Source organism: Camelus ferus, chromosome 32 (genome assembly GCF_009834535.1).
Source record: "Camelus ferus isolate YT-003-E chromosome 32, BCGSAC_Cfer_1.0, whole genome shotgun sequence".
Classification (NCBI taxonomy): domain Eukaryota; kingdom Metazoa; phylum Chordata; class Mammalia; order Artiodactyla; family Camelidae; genus Camelus; species Camelus ferus.
The window spans coordinates 21,667,077-21,689,477 of record NC_045727.1 but is presented as its reverse complement, the minus strand read 5'-3'; the positions used below and the strand labels follow the sequence as shown (position 1 = coordinate 21,689,477).

Genomic DNA, 22,401 nt, shown 5'->3' with positions numbered 1-22,401 from the left:
GGAGCGGGGAGGGGGCCCGGGGACTCAGAGTGTTGTAGGTAGCGTGGTGAGGGGGCCCAGGCCAGACTAGAGACTAAGAAGGGCAGTGTGGTCCTGTTTGTTGATGGAAGGGACTTGTTGTTCTTGCTTCCACGCTCAAGGACAAGTGATGCTTTGGGCCTGTCTAGGATCCAGGGGCGCTCTGGGGACTCACAGTTAGAAAGCTGGGCAAGCCTGAGCACGAAGCCGGGGGTAGCTGCTGGGTGACTTAAGCTGACCGCCTGGCTCGGGTAATCTGTACCCTGCAAAATGCCCCTTCCAGCAGCAAGTCCGTGAGGGCGTCTAGACACACACTTGCACAAATATTTGTGGGGCAAGCTGCCGCCAAAGTCCGGCGGACTCTCTTTTTGTTGGTGAACGTGGTTCTCATGCTGGAGAGATGAGTCACGCAAAGGCTCCTTGATGGAAGGTCCTGATGGAGCCAGGACCGGTCTGGCCTCCCCTGGAGCTGCCATGGTGGTTGGCACGAGGTCAGGGCCAGGGTGGATGGGTACCAGTGGTCTGTGGGCTGAACTGGGTCCTCCAAGAGGTCTCATTGACCTGCACTGTGATGGCCGAGGCTGGGTTAAAAAAAATATTTTTGAACAAATTATGACCATTAGTTATTACTTCATTTAATTGAAAATAGCCAAGGGTCTCTTGGAACTGCTTCTGGCGTTTGGGGGGTGGGGGCAATTTCTTTCCTGGTGCTGCGAAGGACTGAGGGAAGTCAGGTGGATATTATGACCCACACTAGGACTCAGCCAAAGGCAGCAGTGCCCCGCCATCATAGGAAAGAGAAATATCGGGCTGGGCACACCTCAGTGGTAGAGCACGTGCTTAGTATGCATAGGGTCGGGGGTTCAATCCTCAGTGCCTCCATTAAAAAAAAAAATGATAAATAAACCTAATTACCTCCCCCCCCCCCCAGAAAAACAAAACAAAAGTTGCTTGGTAAATGAAAATGAAAGAAAGAAAGAGAAAAAGAAAGAGAAGAAGGAAAGAGAGAGGGAACGGTGCTTACAACTGAAATAACCATGGGGGGACGGGCTGGCACTGGGCCCGCGTCCTCAGAAGGCATCTCTGCTCTCTCCCAGGCCCCTACTGGACTCACGTGCTGTTTACATGGAAGTCCAAGGAGGGTCTGAAGGTCTACGTCAATGGGACCCTGAGCACATCAGACCCAAGTGGAAAAGTGTCTCACGCCTACGGGGAGCCCAGCGTCAACCTCGTCATAGGATCTGAGCAGGACCAGACCAAGGGCTACGAGAACGGAGCTTTTGACGAGTTCATCATCTGGGAGCGGGCCCTGACTCCGGATGAGATCGCCATGTACTTCACGGCCGCCGTTGGTCAGTGGAGGGGGGGCTGCGGGCAGGCCTGACCTCGGCTCCTGGGGTCCTCTTCCCACCCGCCTCCCCTTCCTGGCGCTTCTCTTCTCCCCCGTCCCGATGCAGCCGTCAGGACTGCAGGCTGAGATGGGTCCTGGTGAGCCTCAAAGGCAGTGGTTTTTCTAGAACCCCTGTTCCCTAGGATGGAGGAATTAAGTAACGGTTTCCCAGAAACACACGGAGATGAGTATTCTCCCGCTGGCCGTCGGGGAGGTTTCGAGGTGTCTGTGGTAGGCGGTTATGGAAAGCTTTGGGGAGCAAATATTCCAGGCCCATTAGTGCATGCGATCCACAAATGACACAAATGGCGTTTACCACACGTCCCTTCATACCAGACTCGGCGATGGGCCCTTGGGGAGCCCCAAGGATGCCCTCCCCCCCCCCCCCCGCTCAGCACAGAGCTGTGGTTCAGGTCGGGGACCTGTGGGACAGGTGGACCTGGCTTAAATCCTCACTCAACCGCGACGAGCCGTGGGACTTGGGAAGTCACCTTTAAAAATCTGAGGCAAAACTCATATAACGTGAATGCAACCATTTTACAGCGTGCAGTCGTGTGGTCCTCACTCTATCCATGATACTGGGCAACCATCACCCCAGCAGGAAGCCAGGCACCCACGAGCAGTCACCCCCCACTTCTCCTCCTTCTGGCTCCCGGCAACCGCTTGTTTACCTTCTGTCTCTATGGACTTACCTACTCTGGATTTTCCATATAAATGGACCATATAACATGTGACCTTTCGTGTCTCAGATGATGTCACAGGAAACCTCTGTTTTGGACTCTGCCTTCCTTTGCTTTCTTGTGCTGCCAGGACGGGCTCCCCGCAGGGTTCCATCCTCCAGCAACCTTGGCAGGAAACTCGGTGTGTCTCTCCTCTGTTACCTGCTGACCATCACTCTCATTGGCCCAGATTGACCCGTATGTTTCCCACGAACCAATTGCTGTGGCTGCGGGTGTAGAATACCCCGATTGGCTTAAGCCTGGGTCACAACCCACCCCTGAAATGGCAGTGGGGTCAGCCTCACCCAAAACAAAGAGAAAAAGGGGCTCCCCAACACATGGTCAGGTTTGCTGGGTTCAAGAGCTGCTGTGCAAGCGAAACAGCCTGTGTCCATGGAAGCTCTGACAATTCCATCTTTCACCCAGAAAACAGAATTCATTCCTTTTCACAGAAGTGACGTAGTGAGACAGGCTGGGACCTGGGGCCGGACACCCTTTACTGCAGGGCTGGCACCTGGACAGACCTCTCCTCGAGCAACAGAACACAAAGAAACTATAAGGGACTAAAACTAGCCGCACACATGCACAGTAGCAGTCGGGGCAAATGATGACCCTTAAGATGAGGCCACAACCCACAACATGTGTTACCGGCCTGTGCCCTTGGACTCTTTAATCAATAGACGTTGACAAGAGGCCAGATGAGACATTCAGGCAAGGCTTTACTGGGACTCGTGCTGCAGCCTCGGGGAGCAAAAACAAGGAACAGGTTCCCTTGCTCACTCCCTAGGCGGGTGGTGGGGAGGCCGTGAGCTGGCCCCATGGGTGAGGGTGAGGGCAGATTGATCGATCAGGCCAGAGGGGTGGCTTAGGGGTCTGCCCACCCCCTTGGTGGTGCTGTGAGCAAGGACCGTGTGCAGTCCTCTGCCTTTGCTCCCAGCACCTCAGAAGTGGCCATCAGGAGGCTTTGCCTAGATTGCTCACCTGCCCTCTTATTAATTTTTATTGATTAAAGAGTCCAAGGGCCCAGGCTGGTCAGTAGGACAAAATATACCTCTCTTTAGGAGAAAGAAAGGATATCAGCCTATTGCATTTTATTGCCTAAGAGTCAGAGATTTGTCACTTTGAGACCAAGATGTCATCTGTATTTGCATTACTGAGAGCCTCAAACAAATCCTGCCTTCGCGATAGCTTGCTGTTGTAGCAGCCTTAGGAAGAGGCCGTACCGCTGCTGATTCTTGTGGCCGTCCCAGCAAACCCTCGTCACCAAGACATGCCCAGGCTCAGGGATGTGGCACGTCAGTACCCACCCTCCCCCAGTGGTACAGCGTGTCAGGAAGTCCTTGCTGCTGAATCGCATCTGTGCCGTTCACTCTCGCCCTCCATGCTTCTTGAGGATGCTGTGCGAGTCTCTGGGGGACTCAGGAGAAGTGTTCTGTTAACATTCCTGCATCCTGGTGTGGGGGGCGGGGGGCGCATGCCCTCACTTTTGCTGAACCAGAACTGGACCCATCAGGTCCCCACGCCACTTGGGGACTTGGTTCTGAAGACGGGGCCATGATGAAAAGCATCATAGGAGAAGGGGCCCTTGAAGCCCCCGCAGGGCTGCCCGTGGGGCTCTGGGGCCTTCGCTCTGTCAGCCAGCTCAGCCTGTTCACAGCTGCTGTGCTCAGACAGACGACTGGGGCTGAAATCCAGCCTGCCATGGGGCTGTGTCCACAGGAGGAACTAGACCCTGGTCTTTGCACAAAGATGTGTGTGCACGTGGAGCTGTGGGCAGGGGCTGCACGTGCCCTGTCCTGAGGGGCCCTCTCCTGACCCTGGTAGCTCGGGCAGGTGCTGTTTTCTGATGGATCGGTCCAGATGGGGTGGCCTTCCTTCTCTCTCAGTCACGCAGAGGTGGAGTGCCGATCCACTGCCACCCTGGCGGGGCTTCCCTCCAGCACTGGGATGGAGGGCTCCTCCTTTTGTAGGGAAGCAGAGGGAGTGGAAGGCTGTCTTCAGAGTCCCAGGACTGGAACGCGTGCCTCTTTGACACTAGGAACACACTCAGCACAGCCAGATGCTCACACAACAAGAGCAACCCAGGAACCGGGGCTGACCTAGGACACGGCAGACTCATTTCTCACCTGAGTCTCGCGTGCGCGTAACTGTGAGCGGCGGTGCGAGGAGCAGGGCTGCGGGCAGAGTTTCATTGTCCTCCACTTTCTCTGCCGGACTCACAAGTGAAATGTAATTTGATGGGGCTCCTGGGCCTCCCAGGAGCAAATGTCACTCTGACTTGGAGAACAGAGTCTGGGGCCCTGGGCTGCCCAGCAGTGTCACGCTTTCTGCTCTCACCAGCTACCCAGCCCGACCCCCACCCACGGGGTCATTTACTTCTGGAACCAGCGAGGGGGGTGATGAGGCCACTTCCTCAGGCCACCGAAAGCTACCGGAGGCGTTTCCAGCAGTGAAGCAGCGTGTCTAGCCAAGTCTGTGTCCTCACCAGGGACTACTAAGATTAGGGATCGTTGGTGGAAACAGGCAGAAAACAGCAAGTCACGGCTAAGTCTTTGACCTGAGATGCCTTCATTGTTGTAATCGTTCGTAGTTAACCAAATGGGGTCTTTAATAGAAAGAACAATTAGAGTTCCCCGGGGTGGCAAGGGCTCAGGAAGATAGTCCCCCCACCACGTCACTGGGGTCCACTCCAGCATCCCCTCGCTGGGAGGGGAGGTGGCCAGGTCTCCTGTCTGTCCCGGCCCAATGGTTCACAGAGCTCTGTATTTTATCTCCGACTAGTCCAGACGCAAAGGAAATCCATTTCCTCTGCTTCTTTATTTATTTGAAATCGGCAAAAAGCCTGTGTAAAATCATCTTTTTCTGTGATGACTTGCATGATGGGTGTTGCAAAGCAATTTAGATTATACATAGAAAAATAATTGGACCTGGGAAAATCCATGCCATCTAGCCATCCAGCCAATTTATTAGCCCTGATCTTCCCAGCAATGTTCCTCCTCAGAACATTCTCAGGCTGGCTTAGTTGCGTCTGAAGCTAGTAGGTTTCTGAACAAGGACAAGCCTTCCTGAGGGTGAACCTGGTGACCATGTTTTAGTCCCTAACTAAGCATTATCGATTTTTTCCAGGAAAGCATGTCTTCTTGTCTTCAACACCACCAAGCCTCTTCATGACACCCACAGCAAACACCGTGGTGAGCAGACACGTTTATCTTTTGTCCCCCATCTTGGTGATGTCTTGTTGCTGATTTTTCGCTTGGACTGTATGCGGGCAGAGTGGGAGTCGCACTAGACAGCCTGGCTCTCCCTCACTGGCAGGATAATGTCTGGGAGGAAATAATACATGGAGGAGAGGCTGACTTTGGCACTAATTCTTGATGCTCAGAGTGACTAAAGGGAAGCCCCTCTGCTTCCCGGGGCCTGTAGCCTCAGGTGCCTCCACGGAGTAGCCAAGACTGTCTGGGGACACCTGGACACTGAGCCTGTTTGCTGGTGCACTTGGCACAGTGAGCACAGAGCGAGGACGAGCTGGCCTTGATGCTTGACTTCTTCCTTTGCCATTTTCTTCCTTTTTGGGGGGTGGAGTGGGTAATGAGGTTTGCTTGCTTGCTTGTTTGTTTGTTTGTTTACTAATGGAGGTTCTGGGGATTGAACCCAGGACCTCGTGCATGCTAAGCATGTGCTCTATCACTGAGCGACATCCACCCCCTCCCTTATGCCATTTTTTCCTGATGTTTGAGGAAAGGATGAATTCATTTAGAAAGCATTCCCCTCTGGAATTAGCATTTGTGATCAAACAATTTTTCTTCCACGAGGACTTTAATGTCAATTGCGAGTGAGCAGACTCTAGAACCATCTGCTTGGGGTCAAATCCCGGTTCCACCAGTCATTTCTGCGCAAGTGTCTTGATGCTTAGTTTTGTCTGTCAAACGGGTGTGTTATTTCGTGAGGCTGTTGTAAGGATGAAATGTTAGCATATGTAAAACAGTCACAAGAGTGCCTGGTGTACGGTAGGTCCTATTACTCTTATTATTGCAGTGTAAGAAGCACAAGACCCAGAGGATGCACTGAACTTCTGTAGAACATCTCGGCTTTAGTTCTTAATAGGAACTCAGGTCTCTGATTTCTTAAATATTTTTCTTTTTAATGGAGGTACTGGGGATTGAACCCAGGACCTCGTGCATGCTAAGCGTGCGCTCTACCACTGAGATCTCTACCCACCACCCTTCCTAAATAATTTATTTTAAATGTCACTGATTTCTTTTAGCCGCCCACCGATGCCTACCGTCCCATCATAACCAACTTGACAGAGGAGAGGAAGAACTTCCAGAGTGCTGGAGTTGTTTTGAATTACCTCCAAAATGTGTCCCTCAGCTTACCCAATAAATCCCTCTCGGAGGAAACAGGACTGAATCTCACCAAGGTAAAGCTGTTTGATTTCTGTGCCGAGCGGATCGGGGATGGCCGACTGTCAGACTATGGCCCACAGATGTGTCTTGTTTAACTTACACAGAGTTTAAAAATTAGAAACTGTAAAAGTCTGGACTTGAGACTTCTCACGAACAACCAGGTGGTGTAGCCACTCCAGCCAGCTCTGCACAGCTCCGTGGGGCCTCCTTCTGATGGGACTCAACCCTTCATTTCTTTTTCTCAGCACTCAGCCAGCCTGGCCCATCTCCCCATCTACCTGGCCCCCGTAGGCATTCGGGTTTGGAACTCCTGTTCTAAATTCTGCCGTCTCCCTTGTATCAGGTAAAAGGTGGAGCTGGGTCTTCGGCAGATTTAGCTGTGGGGCCACAGTGGGACCCCAGCGCTGTGACTTGTATCTCAGTGGGAATTCCCAGGCTCATCTAAATCGTTTTGTAAATGCACCGTGCAAGGCATTGGCACCAAGGTGCTTTCTCTTTTCATTCTCCTCAAAATCTTTCCAGGCCAAGGTAGAGGAGGGTGCTGGGCTCTCGTGGACTTGATAACTTCAATCTCAGCACCAGGGCTCTTGGCTGATGTGGAGACAGAAGGGATGTTTGAGGCTGTTTCACTTCAAAAGTACAGCATAAGGGTGAAGAGCAGGATGTGCAGGGTCTGACCGCCGGGTTGAATGTCTCTCTGCCGGTTACTTCCTGTGCACCCTTGGTCATGTTACTTAACACCTCTTTGCCTCACTTTGCTCATCTGAGAAGTGGGGGAAAGAACAGTAGTATTCACCCCATTGGGGACTAAATGGGTTCCTCTGCAAAGCCTGATGAGTACTTTTTAAGGGTTCTTAATTCGTACTGGTTTCCTTGCTGAAGACAGACCCAGAGAAGCACCCAAAGCAGCAGGTGAAAGCACGTGTTCAGTAAACAGAGACACCCTGAAATGCAGGGTGGGCCCCAATAGCTTTCCTGCCCAGGTGAGGGAGGCAAGAGACTTCTCAGATTGCTTTCATCCATTCATAGCACATGCTAGGTCTGGGGCTGCAGGATGGCCGAGAGCCACTTCCTGCCTCCAAGAGGCTCAGGGCTGAAGGGCGAGGGTGGACCACGGGCTCTGAAAAGCGCTGGAAGGCGAGGTCCGGAGCTGCAGGAACCGGGGGGTTCAGGGCTCAAGCAAACCCAGCTCTGTGTCCTAGCACGCCTCCGCTTCCGGACTCACTCACCCAGGGCTCTCTCTGTTACAATGGTTGTGACCGCAAATCACCAATATGATTAAATACTTTTCAAAAAATAAAAATCAGAGCATTTAATCGCTTCCCTCCAGGCAAATCGGTTTCTTCGTTGTTCAGTCACAGCAGGGATCCGGGAGGCAGCCCTCTGGCTCCCTTGGCACCTGCTGTTTCCCGGGCGCGGGGGCAGCTGCACACACCACGCCTTACAGACGGCGACCCTGTGAGAAAGGAGGGGCGGGGCACCGCTGACTTTATAGGGAGGGACTGTCTTTCCCATGAGTCCCTCTGCCAATATCCCCTCACATGACCGTGCCTAGACCAATCACTGGCCGAGGGGAGGTTCCCGGCATGCTGCCTCAGCCAATCACAGGAGATGTGGGCGGGGCCGAGGCGGCCCGAGCACTTCCGGGCTCCCCACATGAGCCCAGCGGTGTGGGTGTGAGGCTGCCCAGCAGGAGGAGGCTGCCGGGAGGGCTCGGGCCTCTCCGTAGCCTTGACGGGGTGTCTGTGCGGGAACAGAGAATCCACTGCTCGTCTCCTTGGGAAACGCTTCCTGAGCTTGGTTATTCCCTGTTTGCTTTGACTCCCTTCTCCCCTCGCCCAGACAGGACAGTCAGAGGTCATAAGCTCAGATGCGTGCAGGGACCAAATAAGGTAAATGGATGCCGGGGTCCGATGGATAATAGGGAGGAGTGGAGACTGTGGCAAACTGGAAGGCACCCACCCACAGGGAGGAGCAGCTAGCTGCTCCGAGTCACCTGATTTTAATCTTTACCGTGACCGCTTCTGGTTTTGCAAGCAAAGCTCCATACCTGGTTTTTTTTTTTTTTTTTTTTAGAAAATCATCCAATTTTAAAAAATAGACAGCTGACTGAAATTTAAAAGCAATTATGGACAAACCAAATCAAAGACAGTCATGAGGCAGATTTGGCCTGTGGGTCATCAGTTTGAGATCTCTGGTGTGGATCCGTGTGGAGATACCCAACTCTCAGTATCCCGGAGAGGAACCATACCGATGTACCCAGAACTCCACCAATCTCTGATTTGATGAGAAATAAAAAATCTTTGGCATCCATTATTCAATTTTCCATTAAGTCCTGGCTTCTCACCACTGATAGCTGAACAGGAAAATGACAAGAATTCGTTTCCTGTGCTGCATAATAAGGTGGTCATTAGCCACAAGTGGCTCCTGGACACCTGAACTGTGGCCAGTTCAAATTAGGATGTGCTGTAAGTGTAAAATACACATAGAATTTCTAAAACTTAGTATCACAGAAGAATGTGAAATACCAAATTGATCATTTTTACAGTGATTACCTGTTGCAGTGATATTTTAGGTTTATTGGACCAAGTAGAATATGTTTTTAAAATTAATTTCACCAGTTTTCTTTTTACTTTTTAAAATATAGCTACTAGAAAATTTAAAATAAAAATGTGGCTCCCATTGTATTTCTATTCAGCTGAACCACTCTAGATCAGTAGTCAGTAAACTATAGCCCTTGGGCCAAATCTAGCCCATTGCCTGTTTTTGGAAATAAAATTTTGCTGTACCACACTCATTTACTTGTGTGTTGTCTATGGCTAATTTTGCCCGACAGTGGCAGGACTAAGGGTTTGTGACAGAGTGAGGGTATAGCACATAAAGCCTGAATTTTCTACTAGGTGACCCTTTAAAAACAAAAAAGTGCTGGTCCTTGGTCTACATTATAAACTCTGCCCACTAGACCTCAAGCCCAGTGAGGATAGAGATCACGGTTGGTTTTTTTCATTCTAAATTCTTCAGGCATTGCACTTAGGGTCTTAGTGTCTATAAAATAAATATAAATGAAAGAATGAGGGGTTTTGGTGATGTATTCTCTAAATATTTAGTGTCTAAATGTGTGAGGAAGAATGTGATTTTTCCCGAGAGAGCAGTTTGTTGGAAATACAAGAGACTTAGATCAGGCTCTAAGTGTAATTCTGATAGTAGGAGACACAGTTAAAAACCCGCGTGAGTAATGAAATGAGGGAGACAGACTAGGTGTAGCTATAGGGCGGGGTGAGGACTGGGGTGACCCGGGTAACGCACATCTGCCCAAGGGAGCAGCTGCTGTTCAATTTTGGTCAGTGGCGTCTATGTGGGACAGTGGGGTAGGGATTGTTCTAGCTTCTGCTTTTTTTTTCAAAAGAACCAGGAAACACATATATTTTCAGTTAAATCTCCCGTTTGAAGATGTTAGAAGCTAATTTCCTTTTTCAGAACAGTAGTGAGCCAAACCAGACATGGTTTTAAGGTGATTTTGACCAAGTGCCCCCAAGTAACTTCTGCTTTATGGAGAGGTAATTTCCAATGAACAAGTGTTTTTTTTTGTTTTGTTTAATGCCAGGGAAAGCATATTGAGCATGATTTGTTTGTTTATTCATTCAGCCGTTCGTTCATTCATTCATTCATTCAACAGGCATTTACTGAGGGCCTGGCACTGTGCTTAGGGCTTCTGCTGTAACTAAATGGTGTTCATTCTGACATCTAAATGCTTCTCGTTGCCTAAAGGGTTGTCACAGGGAAAAAAATGAGAAAACGCGTATAAAAGGGCTTTGTAAAATATAACCCAATCCATTCATGGGAGCTATTTTCATTTACTACTTTACATATTCAAAATGCAGCCTGTGGCTGGCAAAGATGGGAAAATCGAAGGTCTTACACTTCTGAGACTTAAGGACACACACTCAGCAGTGTCATCTTGTCTGCTTTTAGACTTTCTTGAAAACCGTGGGAGAGGTTCTTCGTTTGCCCAGTTGGACTGCCGTGTCAGAGGTAAGAGGAAAGACCATTTTGAACTTCAAAACGTACATACCTTGGGAGCCATTTTGTCTTCCTTGAAGGGGCGTTAACCTGGCCCCATCCTTATCTGTGAGGGAAACAGCCCTTAGTCCTGAGATCCGGGATATAAAAGCTCATTTCGACTGGATGGATGACCTACTTGCCATGCTCTTTCTTCTCTGTGGACCAGAGTTCTGTGAGCATCAGGGACATGGTGCCGTTGTCAGTCATGAGCAGGGAAACGGATTTCTTCATGAAGAATGTATGCTTGTTTATCATTTTAATAATACATATATTTTCACCATCACATTGTTCCTGAATGATAATAAAACACATGTATGATGTTTAAAGATCACTAGATTAAATGAAAAAAGTAGAACATGTAACAATACACTTCATGATTTTCTTTTTAAATTGAAGTATAGTCGGTTTACAGTGTTGTGTTAGTTTCTGGTGTACAGCATAATGCTTCAGTCACATATTATATATATATATATATATATTCCTTTTCATATTTTTCTTCATTATAGGCTATTAACAGGCTATTTTCTGTGCTATACAGTGGGATCTTGTTGTTCATCAATTTTATGTATAGTAGTTAGTATCTGCAAATCCCAAACTCCCAATTTATCCCTCCACCTCTTCCCCTTAACCATAAGTTTGTCTTCTATGTCTGTGAATCTGGTTCTCTTTTGGAAATAAGTTCATTTTTTGAAGTTTCCGTATATAAGTGATATCATATGATATTTTTCTTTCTCTTTCTGACTTACTTCACTTAGAATAATAATCTCCAGGTCCATCCATGTTGCTGCAAATGGCATTATTTTATTCTTCTTATGGCTGAATAGTATTCCATTGTATATATACACCACATCTTCTTTATCCAGTTATCTGTCAATGGACATTTCACTTCATGATTTTAAGTGTAAAAATCAAAACAGCTTCTCTTTTTCTCTGTAATCAAAAGAATTGGAAAGGAGGTTAGAATACTTTTTGTTTTCTTTTTTAAAATAACTTTATTGATTTTACTTATTTAAAAAATAAAACAAGTGAATATGTTGTGGAGAAGTTAGAAAATGCAGATGATAAAAGTATATAAAATAAAAGTCACCTGAAATCCTCAGGCTGAGAGATAATGTTGACACTCTTGTGCATATTCCTTAGAGTCTGGTTTTCAATTCTCTTGTATGCATATATAGTCTGCACATATGCTATGGACCTGAGTTTACCCATTTTCCTTCATTATGTCAAGAGCACTTCCCAATGATATTACATATTCTTCCATGATGCTGTATCAGTCAGGCTAGGCTAGGCTGTGCTGCAGTAACAAATAGCTCCTACATCTCAGTGGCTCAGCACAGTGGACGTTTACTTCTTACTCCTGCCAAGTCTGATATGGGTCAGAGGAGCCTCTTCTCCACCCAGTGACCTGAGGATCCTGGCTTGGTCCATTTTCTGATGTCTCTGTCTCAACACATGACTTCCAAGGTTACCCCACCGTGGAGGTGGTGGAGGAAGACAAGACTCTTAACTGCCTTGCCTAGACTGGCCGCACACATACCAGTGTGACATTACACTGCTCCCTTTTCTGAACTCCTATAGTGTTCAATGCATATTTGCCAGTGTGAGGCAGAATGACATCTCATTCTCTCGTAAGTAATGAGATTGCTCCAGGGTTTACGTTTTGTGAACTTTTTATTTGAATGAGATTGGACTTCACCTTGGCAGAGGGAGAAAAAAATGGTCTTAAATTTAAGGCTGATATGATCTTACCTAGAAACACATTAAAAAAAAAAAAAGGCACAGCCCTCCAGAGTTCATGATTTCTTGGGGGGGGGTGGGGGGCTGTGTGCAGGGCTGCTGCTAGGAACCACCCGGAGGCTGACCCGTGGAGGACCTGAGCAGATGTTTTTTCTGCATTGTTTTCAGTTAACTCTTCCTGAAGGCTCTGCCGCAAAACATGAATAACCATGAAACTATTCAGACCCAGGCAGGCTCTACTGTGCATTAAAGAGGAGATATGAATCAGCCGCCACCCAGCAGAACTGCCTGCCAGAAACAGATTTTCCTGTGCTTAACTGTGCTTGCCTGATTGAAATCAGACACAGGCCTGAAGGAAAAGGTCTCACGTTGGCCTAAGTGTTCTATTTCCAGCTCATTGGACTCTCGTGGAGCATGTGTTTGTGAGCACGCCGAGGACGCTTAGCAACAGACAGATGTTTGTTTCAGAAAGGCGGGAAGGAGGGGAGGCAGTGAGGCAGAGACTCACACGCTGCGCTCCTGGGGGAACCTGAGAGGCCCCTCCCTGCTCAACGTGTGTCTGACGATGAGTGACAGCTCAGTCTGAGCTCACTGCAGAGAAATGGGGTGGCCAGGAGGGACCCCTGCCTTCTTGGGGTGGCACCCACTGGGATCTCTTTTGCTGTGGGGCCTCAGAGTGAGTGTGGGGACTCCCACGGGGGAAGGGCATGCTAGCTAGCACATGGGGGAGGCCAGGGATGACTTGGGGTGCTGGCGTCTCTGAAGCACCCGCCCCTTCACGGAGATCAGGACAGAACTGCTAGCATCCTCACTTTGGAGGGTATTTGGGGCTGATTACCCTCCTCCTCGTGAGACAGAAGGGGATGCAGCTGGAGGGGCAGGTCAGAGACTTGCCAGGGTCCCCAGCGAGTTGAGGCTGGAGCCAGGACCAGGTCCCAGTCTCCCCCGTCTGAGCATAGATGCCTTGGAGCCGATGTGACCTCCGTGGTCGCCTCCGCGCCTGTGAAGTGGGGTAGGGGTGTGACCCTCTCCTCTCCCGGGGGCGTGAGGACAGAGCCTGGCCCGCGAGGCGGCTCAGCAGGTGCTGGCGGTGCTCCTTTGGAGGAATGTTGACGGCGAGCGCGGTGCCTGACTGTGCGTTTGGTGCCTCCTTCTCCCGCCATCACTGCACGAGCTCCCTCTTCACGTCTCCTTCCTCTTGTGGTGTTTTCAGGACAGCGCCGTGGTGCTGGGCTTGATAGAAACCATCGACGCCGTCCTGGGCCACATATCTTCCAACCTGCAGGCCAGCGAGCCCAAGGTCACCATCGCGGGCTCCTCGTCCATGGCAGGTAGCTCGGGGCGCGTGCGCGCGGGTGGGGACCGGCGGGGCGCGGGGCGCGTTTCCCTCGGCGCCGCGCACCGGTGCGCACGGGCTCGCGCGCCGGCAGCGGGGACAGCGCTCTCCCGCGTCCTAAACTACGTTGCCCGAGGCGCGGTCACATTTTGGAGGAAGGCGGAGTTCGGTCACGGCGGCCGTGCTCAGCGCGCTGCTCACGCAGGACCATGTGAACCTTGGATGCTGACTTGGGGGCCAAACTCATCTCGTATGACAACGGCCTGGAGTGTCCGTGGGGTAACGGGCGCACGGTCAGGTTTCCCACGGTCAGCTGGAGGCTTTGCCAAGATAACCCTCGCGCAGCCCCTGCAAGCAGACGTCTCGGCCCTTCTGTTTGAAAGTCTGTATCTGGCGAGCATGGCAGAGCTAATGCGTCACCCCAGAGCCAAGCTCTGGGAAGTAAGCTGAATTCACCCACTTGCGTTAGTTTTAACGGGAGTTTGTCGGCCAGGAGAGCTCCCTTCGGGGTGGGATGATGCGTCTGCCTCTCGTCAAAGATGGGCGTCTGAGGTGTTTTCATGGGCTCCCCAGCCTGGAGGAGGAGCCTCCCCGCCCCCAGCACAGGGGTCTCCCTGCAGGACTGGGCGCAGCCAGTGCCCGAGGCATCTGGAGCCGAGGGGCTGCCCCAAGGGCGGAGGGGTCACTGCAGGCCTGGAGCCCCCGCAGCGTGTGGCGGGCGGACATGCCAGCCACATGGTTGCAATTTCCACCCTGAATGCGCCTACTTTTTAGGTCCTCATTTCCTAAAGGTAATTACACTCCCCAGGAGCGCTCTTTCTGTTAAAAAAAAAAAAAAAAAAAAAAAAAAAAGAAGAAGAAGAAAGAAAGAAAGAAAAGAAAAGGCAAAAGCAGACGGGGTTTACAGCCTGGTTTCCTGCCCTGCAGCTGACTGACTGCAGCTTCCTCTCTGGCTTGTTCTAGACTTTTCAGTGGCCAGACTCCTACCCAAGACCATGAACTCCTCCCATTACCGCTTCCCGGCCCGGGGCCAGAGCTACATCGAGATCCCCCACGAGGCTTTCCACAGCCAAGGTGAGCACAGCCGCGGACCCCTACAGCCCGGGACCCTGGGGGGAGACTCAACCCAGAGAGCTCTGGCCTGGCCGAGGGGCTGCCTGGCCTCCTCCGGGTCCCTGCGGGGGCAGCTCTGGGCCAGGTCTCCGTGGTGGGAACACAGTGTGTCACTGGAGGAGCCTAACGTGTTCTCCCAGGCTCTCTCCAAGTCCGCGCCAGCCCAGCGAGCCGGGACTGGGGAGGAGGGGCTGGGAATCCGCATCCTGGACAGCCTGCTGGGTGATTTTGGTCCTCCGGGCAGGAGGCTGTGCGTCCTCTCGAATCTGCACGGCTCCTCGCTAGCAGAACTTAAACAGATGTGACCACCTCCCCGCTCAGGGTGGCCTCAGGCTGGGTGAGGGGGTCTGCCTGCTCAGGGACCCCGGGTCCTCCTGGGCAGGATGAAGCCGAGGGCTGTAATGAACCAGCAGCCGAGGTGACCCTGGTTACTCCTTCCGGGGCCCCAGGTGGTTCTGGCCATTTTTGCTGCAGTGACTGTCCCCTCTGCCCCTTGAAAGGTGACTGTGCTCTGCAGGCCTTTCCCTTCATCCCAGGGGTCTTGGGCAGTCAGGGAGTCGTGGGTTCTTAGCTCCTGACAACCTGGCCAGAGGCCACATGCTTCCTGGTTCTGCCTTGTTGACTGGGGACCAGGCTGGGTGATGCAGGACCGTGATGGCCTCTCCCAGCAAGGAGTCGTCACTCCCCGGCCCTCGGGAGCCCTCCTCTGTTCCCTGTTCCCTCTAGCTGGCTGGTGTGACAGGTGCTCCGGGATGTCAGGTGTGTCCTGTCCTCAGGGGGCCGTCCCCCTACACTCAGGGTGAACGGGGGAGTGCAGTTCAAGGGCGGACAATGCCGCGGGCGACCGGCTGCGTATGCGATCCTTTCTCATCTCACGCCACCTGGCTGCATGAAGTGTTAGAAATCCTCAGTTTTGCAGAACTGGCAGGGCCACAGCCTCGTGGTCTGTACATATGGAAACTTCTCACACTTGGCAGGAGAACTTATTAGTCACAGCACCGACTCTGTGGCTGGAATTTTTGGCCTCGAATCCTGGCTCGTCCACTTACCGGCTGTGTGGCTTGGACAAGTTGCTGCACGTGCCGGGCCTCAGTTTCCTCCTCTGTGAAACAGGGGGCAGTAGGAGTACCTGCCTCAGTGCATGGCAGTGGGAACTGAAGCAGCAAAGCCCTCATCCCGGGGCCTGGCCCACGGGGAGCGGTGAGCACCATCTGAATTGCTGATTGCATTTGTGAAATGCTAACACCCTCCACAGAGTCCGGAAGAACTGAGAAGTCAGCTCGCAGCTTGCTTCCCCCAGCCTCCTGTTGAGCTGGTGGAGGGAAGTAACGGAATATATGATTCCGGCTTCCAAGTTGTGATATTCTGAGAGGTGGGACCCAGCCGGAGGCACGACAGACGTCGGGGTGACTTGTGAATCCTGCTTCTGCTGCCTCGCTCAAGTGCTGGTGTTGCTATAAATACTCCACGCAGACGGCCTCCGAGACACGCTCACGGCTGCCGCACTGGGCTGCGGCCCGCAGCTGGAGCGGGGCTCTGGACTCAGATGCTCGTGCTGTTCCTGGCGGGTCTGGCTCCCCCGGGAGCTGCAGCGTCTGTGCATCGAGAGCTGGCTCAGGCGGGAGGTGGGGAGTGGTCACCACGGTTGAATTCACAATTGAAGAGTGGAGTGGGCTCTCGCCAGCTCTGACCCTGGGTGTCCCTCCCCGTCTCCCCCTCCAGGAGCTGCCCGGCTCCTGCTTGTGAGGTCCGCGCCGCGCGTCGCTGGGCGAGTGGGCCTGGCGGGGGCTTTGTGTCTCTCCTGCGCGTCCCCCGGGATGCTGACAGGTGTCTGCCGTCTGTTCTTTCCCCAGCCTGGACCACCATCGTGGGCCTCCTCTACCACTCCGTGCACTATTACCTGAGCAACATCCCGCCAGCCAACACCAAGTGAGTCTCCTGGGGCCGCACGGCATGGAGCGGGGAGAGGGCGTGCGGGTTTGCGTGGCGCTGACCTCGGTGTGTGCCAGAGGACTTGTGATGCCACTATCAGAGTGAGGGAGATGCAGGGACTCCTACGCTGGGGGTCCGGCTAGTCCTGGGGCATGTGACAGCACAGTGATGACCGTGTGGGTTCCACCTTGCCAGCTGTGTGGCCTTGGACAAGTGACTTGATTATTCTGCACCTCAGTTTCCACTTCTGTGGGATGCAAGGCCGGCAGCACATGCTTATATCAGTCAAGGCTGTGTGGGATGCATCAGCTTAGGCCGAAGGCCAGGGAGCTAAGGGCTCGAGCGACTAAGAAGGGCTGTAGGCTGGCTTCAGGCATGGCTGGATCCAGGGACCCAGAGGATCTGTCTTGACCTGGCCTCTCTGTCCCCTGCCTCTGCCCTCCTCTGTGCTGGCTCATTTCCAGGCAGGCCCCTCCATCGAGGCACGGCTAGCTCTTGTAGCTTCAGGCCCACATGGGTTTGGGTCCTGAGATCTCAAGAAGGAAAGTGACTCTCTTTCGTGAATGAAAAGTCAGTTTCATTCAAAACCCAGGGAGGTCTGTGACTGGCCCACTCGGGTCAAGTGCCCATCCTGGCCCCCCAGTCATGGTGTGAGAGGATCCTGCTCTCTGTCCTGTTCTCTCACTGGCCACGTCTGCTCACGTGACCGTCTAGGGTTCAGGGATGGATCAGCCCTACTCAGACCACGGGGAGGGGCTGGTTCCCCAGGGAGCGATTAGGGAAGGTAGAAATATCGTCGGGGAGTGGGGCCTGCTCCTCCCTTTCACGGGGTCGCTGGGAGGGAGCAGGAGGGCAGAGCCCAGGGCCCGTGCAGAGAAGGTGCCAACAAGGTGTGAGCCTGAGGGACTGTTTCTACAGTTAGTGTTTGGAGGATGGAGCCATTTCTGGCAGGGCAGAGCCGCCCCAGATAGGGGCTCAGTGGAGGGCAGCAGGCCGGCTCGGGTCCAGCTCCATTCCCGGTCACCTGGCGCAGTGCCCGGCCCAGAGTGGGGGCTCGGGAGAGGGCCCTGCATCTCAGAAGGAGCCATCCAGCGCCTTCACCACGGGCCCCAGCGAGGCCCTGCTTCCCGGCCCCAGTGGACAGAGACTGGGAGCGCTGATGGGTGCGGGGAGGGCCGTTCCTGCAAGTTTGCCCCCCCTGCCGGTGGGGAGCCCGGGGGTGAGCTGTAGCTGGGGTCTGGCGTCATCGGTGGTGGGGAGCAGAGGCTGTTTGCACCACCTACAGTTGGGGGGTAGATGGCAAATACCTCCCCGTGGTGCCGGCGCCTGCGCCCTGCGGTCTTGTGTCTCTCCGATGAAGCACCTCTCCTGACGCCCGATGTGAGGGGCCGGTCCTCCTGCAGACCCCTGGGGGAGGGCTGGGGTGGGCGGCACGCAGCCGTGGTTCACCTGTAGACCTGGAGGAAGGCCAGGTTCTGGGCCTCTCTTTGAGAAAGTCGCAAAGGAAGATGCAACCTACTTTCCTCTGAAACATCCCTTCTCGACTCTTTGGGGGAAATTTCTCCAAACCCGAGATTCTGAGTGAAAAGTGGACCCACTCGTGGCCCCCACGCACTTATTTAAGCTCTCACTGCTGAAGGTTCAGACAGAAACGGACTTTCCAGTGAAATCCAGGAACATGTATTTATGGCTGTCACCGGTCCCAGCTCCTCCTGCTCACTGCACGACAGGCCAGTAAATTGAGGGGCGAGCTGTTGGGGGCGAGGAATAGCGACTTTCTTCGGAAAGCCAGCAGATGGAGAAGATGGTGGACTAGTGTCCCAAAGAACTATCTTCCCTGAGTTAGAATTCAGACTTCTTTTGTACTCAGAGGGGAGGGAGCAAAGTCAGGTGTTCCCTGGGTCCGGTCAGCCTCCCGAGGGGTGTGTTAATTTCGTCCTTCCTGCGGTCGTTCCCAGGGGGGGCCTGGTCAGGGTGCTCCCTGTGAGCTCAACCAAGGTGTTTTAGCTTAACGCGCACTCCCTGGGAGGCAGGTTCCCCAAGATGGGCCGTTACGTGTAATTTAAGCTCGTTGGTGAGCTTGGCACGTGCCTGGCTCCCTCCGTGCCTGCGTTCTCCTTTCTAAGAGTGGTGCCGGCTGTCCCGACGCCCGAGGGGCTCCGTGAGCGCTTAGCTCGTGGTTTACATAAAGCGCGATGCCCTGGAACGTGACATGTTAAGCGCTCGCTGGCTTTATCCCTCCACAAGGTGGTCGGACGTTCTCCCGTGACCTGCCTCTGAGATAATTAGCAAGTTGCACGCAGGATCAGAAGCAGACCAGTGGAATCGCGCTGATAGCATTCTGGCGTCTGCACGTGCAGGCACTGCTGACTTCGTTCCGTTTTAGTTTTGTGCACGATCCTCTTCACCTGTTCATGGGTTTTGTGAGGTTGAAAAGACGCGGTGGAACCGTAATGTCCTTTAAATCCCTCTGCAGTGTTGGGGGTGGAGTCAGCACGTGAGTTTAAGGCACTGGGATGCATTCCCCAGCCCCACGCCCCGCCCTGTGTGGACCACTCAGGGCCCAAGTGACACCTGCCTGGGGCAACGCCTGACCGTCCACAGGTCCTGGGCGGGGCTTAGCTGGTCCCTGCAGGGCCGCCTGCACACAGCGGTCCTCTGAGTCTCCCCTCCCCTGGCCCCGCAGTACAAGGAGTGTTGAGTTCTTACTGATTCTCTTCCTGCCAGACGAGCGACTGGGATAACTGATGCCTTCAAACCAGCCACCTGAGCTGGACGGGGCAGGGTCACCTGCTCCCACTCCTCCTCCATAGAGGACATGCGGCCCAGAGCTCCAGCGGTCAGAGACGGGCTGAGACTGGCCCTCAGGGTGTCAGCGTCTCGTTGATGGACTCTCAGGTGCTTCAGAAGGATGCATTCCTGGAGGCTGACTCAGCTGAAATGTCTCCACTTCTTTGTAGAGTTAACGCCGAGCAATCAAGGCAGGAGCAATGGCAGAGTCAGAAAGTACGATCTTGCAGCCCTTGGTGTAGTCACTGATTCATCCTCTGTGCCAACACCACTGGGCGAAGGGCCGTGGGGGGACAGGGCTGTCATTCACCATCACCCCACGGGGTACCTGCTAATCACCAGGTGAGGAGGTCCCCGAGAGCAGAGTTGTTGTCAACCTCACTCCCACCAACAAGTCTTACCAGCACTGGGACAGGCTGACATCCTGCGTCCCCCGAAGTGAAGCAGTGGGAAGGAGTTAGCATGGCCGGTGGGGTCATCTTGCCCCCAGGTGCTTGACCAGAAGCCCCTATCAGGACACAGTCAAGGGACATTCTGCAAAACTTTGGTTTGGACTGGGGAACCGTCCATGCAGTAGAAGGAGTGGGGGCTCTGCCAGCTCGGGGAGGACTGAGACCCGGGAGTCAAATGGGGTGCAGCCCTCCCCTTGACTGGAAGGAAGCAGAGCTCTGGAGGACACCGCAGGGGCACCGGGGACACTGGCCTGTGGGCCGGGCGCCAGATCACGTATGGAAGCCACGTTAGCTTTCTGAGCCAGATGATGGTGTGGTTGTGATGGAGGGGACAGACTTTATTTTTAGAAGATGCACATTAGAGCATCTCGAGGCGAGTGTCATGACGTACCTTCTGATGGCTGAGCAGAAAGAAGGGGTGTGTGTTGCTTGGCGTTTCCAGCGGTTTGTCGCTGCTGTGCTGGTGGTCAGCATGAACGCGGCTCTGATGGCGAGGGTGAGGCTGGGCTCCAGAGTTAAGTGGAGTTTTGGGGCTGATCGGAACAAGGGAAGCGGGTGGGCTGCGACCTCCTCGGGCTGACGGGGCAGGAGGACACAGCTCCTGAGCGGAGCTGGAGGGGCCGTGGACAGGCCACCAGACAGGCATCGCGCCCGACGGTGGGCTGGGGCCGACGTGGCGTGACCCCTGGGAACAGTGCTGTCTGGGGCTCACTCTCCTAGTGGATTAAAAAAGAAATCAAACCTGGATCAGATTTATGAAAACAAAGCAAAACCCTTATTAAAATTCAAGGAGGGGCGAGGATGTAGCTCAAGTGGTAGAGCGCATGCTTAGCATGCACGAGGTCCTGGGTTCAGTCCCCAGTGCCTCCGAAAAATAAACAAATAAACCGGGTTACCTCCGCCCGCCCCACCCCGTGCTAAATCAATCAGCTGATCAAGGGGCCGGAAAGATTAAGTGAAGTCATTAAAACAAAACAAAACAAAACAACCTCTTTTTATTCTGAAAAAAATTCAAGCATCTGTGAAAACAGAGAGGTGGTCCTCTCCGGGTCACAGCGGTTCCCACCCACGGCCATCTGCGCTTCGTCCGCACACCCGCCCTCTCTCCCCGGCCCCACCAGTTAGTTATTTTGAGGCAAATCTCTGACATCGTTCAGTTTCATCTGTAAATATTTAGTCTCTATTTTTAAAAGATAAAGACGCTTTAAAAGAGACAGAGTAAACGACGTTCTGTGATCGCATCTAAAAAGTAAACTTAGTCGGTCCGATGTCTCGTCCCTGTCGACCTGGGTGGGTCGTGTTGGGGCGGTGGGCTCCCCCTGGATGGGGCCTCTGCAGGGCAGACCCAGCCAGGAGGAAGGGCCTCGCTGGCTGCAGGAGGAGTGAGTCACTGGGGACCAGCCATGCAAACCCGTCTGCTTAAACTGGGAAATCGCGCTTTTGCAGAGTAAAAATATTCTTAGGGGCAGGGTCGCCCGACAGCCTCACCGTGATTTGGTGAGTCTGGCATCCATTTCTGCCCTGAAACGCGGTGTTTACCAGGCTACGTGCGGCTGAATCCTGGAGTGCAATCATGGAATCTGAATCCGCTCTGGATTTGCGGTCTGCCTGTTGATTTAAGGTTGTCCGTTAAGGCTTACATTTCCCCCGTATGTGTTTCTTAAGACTTTGATCTAAGTCATCATTGTCTGCTTGTGAGCAGATTCATTCATCCTGCACATTAGTGGAGTACCTACTGTGTGTCGGGCAGTGACCAGGATGGATAAGAATTGGGCCCCAATGGAGCTTATATCCCAGTGGAAGGTGACCGCCGACCGGACGAACTATTAGAAAATGTGCACAGAGTTGGGGAAGGGGGAGTGATAAAGGTGCTCTAGTTTTAGGGTCTCACACTCATGGTTGCGATTTTATTGTTGGCTCATATTATAGTCCTAATTTCTGCTAGAAAAATGATTTCTAGTTTGTCTGGTGGAACTACACACACGATGAATTCCCGGACTTCTGCAGAGAAAAGCATGACTTTAAGGGGCTGGGTACCTGGAGTCTCAGGGGAAACGATGCTGAGCTGAAACATCTTAGCTCCCCGGAGTCACGGGCAGAGAGGCTGCCCCCTTGGGCCGCCTGCTCGTTCTGTGAGCGCGTTGGCCTCTGTCACTGGGGACCACGGCTTTCTGTCTTTGGGTCTAATTTGCCCCTGGTGACATCAAGCCAGTCTTAACTTTCTAACACAGAAGCTGAACCACAGGCATTCTCAGCGGGAGTGATGCCACCCCTGTGGGGTGAAAATTGGTTTTGGGGACAAAGAGTCTGAGACGTTACAATGGCTGTGGCTTTGCAAAGTTCCAGAAAGCATATTTAGGTACGTAAGCAGATTTCCTGTATCTCTGTGATACTAAAATTCCATGGGGTGGGTGGGGTATTAGAAAAAAATGTTTCTAAAAAGACT

The 22,401-nt window shown here is 52.9% G+C and overlaps 1 protein-coding gene across 5 annotated transcripts in view; it reads left to right on the top strand.

Moving 5' to 3' along the window:
- ADGRD1 (adhesion G protein-coupled receptor D1) overlaps positions 1–22,401 on the top strand; it is a 125,587-nt gene that overhangs the window by 26,467 nt on the left and 76,719 nt on the right. For all 5 annotated transcript variants that reach the window (XR_004316775.1, XM_032472189.1, XM_032472188.1 and 2 more), the window contains 7 exons: positions 1,116–1,370; positions 5,254–5,318; positions 6,392–6,547; positions 10,506–10,565; positions 13,546–13,663; positions 14,632–14,742; positions 16,635–16,710. Coding sequence is in view for 4 of the 5 variants with exons in the window: in XM_032472189.1 (XP_032328080.1) it covers positions 1,116–1,370; positions 5,254–5,318; positions 6,392–6,547; positions 10,506–10,565; positions 13,546–13,663; positions 14,632–14,742; positions 16,635–16,710 (841 nt within the window). In the remaining variant the exon portion in view is untranslated. The remainder of the gene's footprint in view (positions 1–1,115; positions 1,371–5,253; positions 5,319–6,391; positions 6,548–10,505; positions 10,566–13,545; positions 13,664–14,631; positions 14,743–16,634; positions 16,711–22,401) is intronic.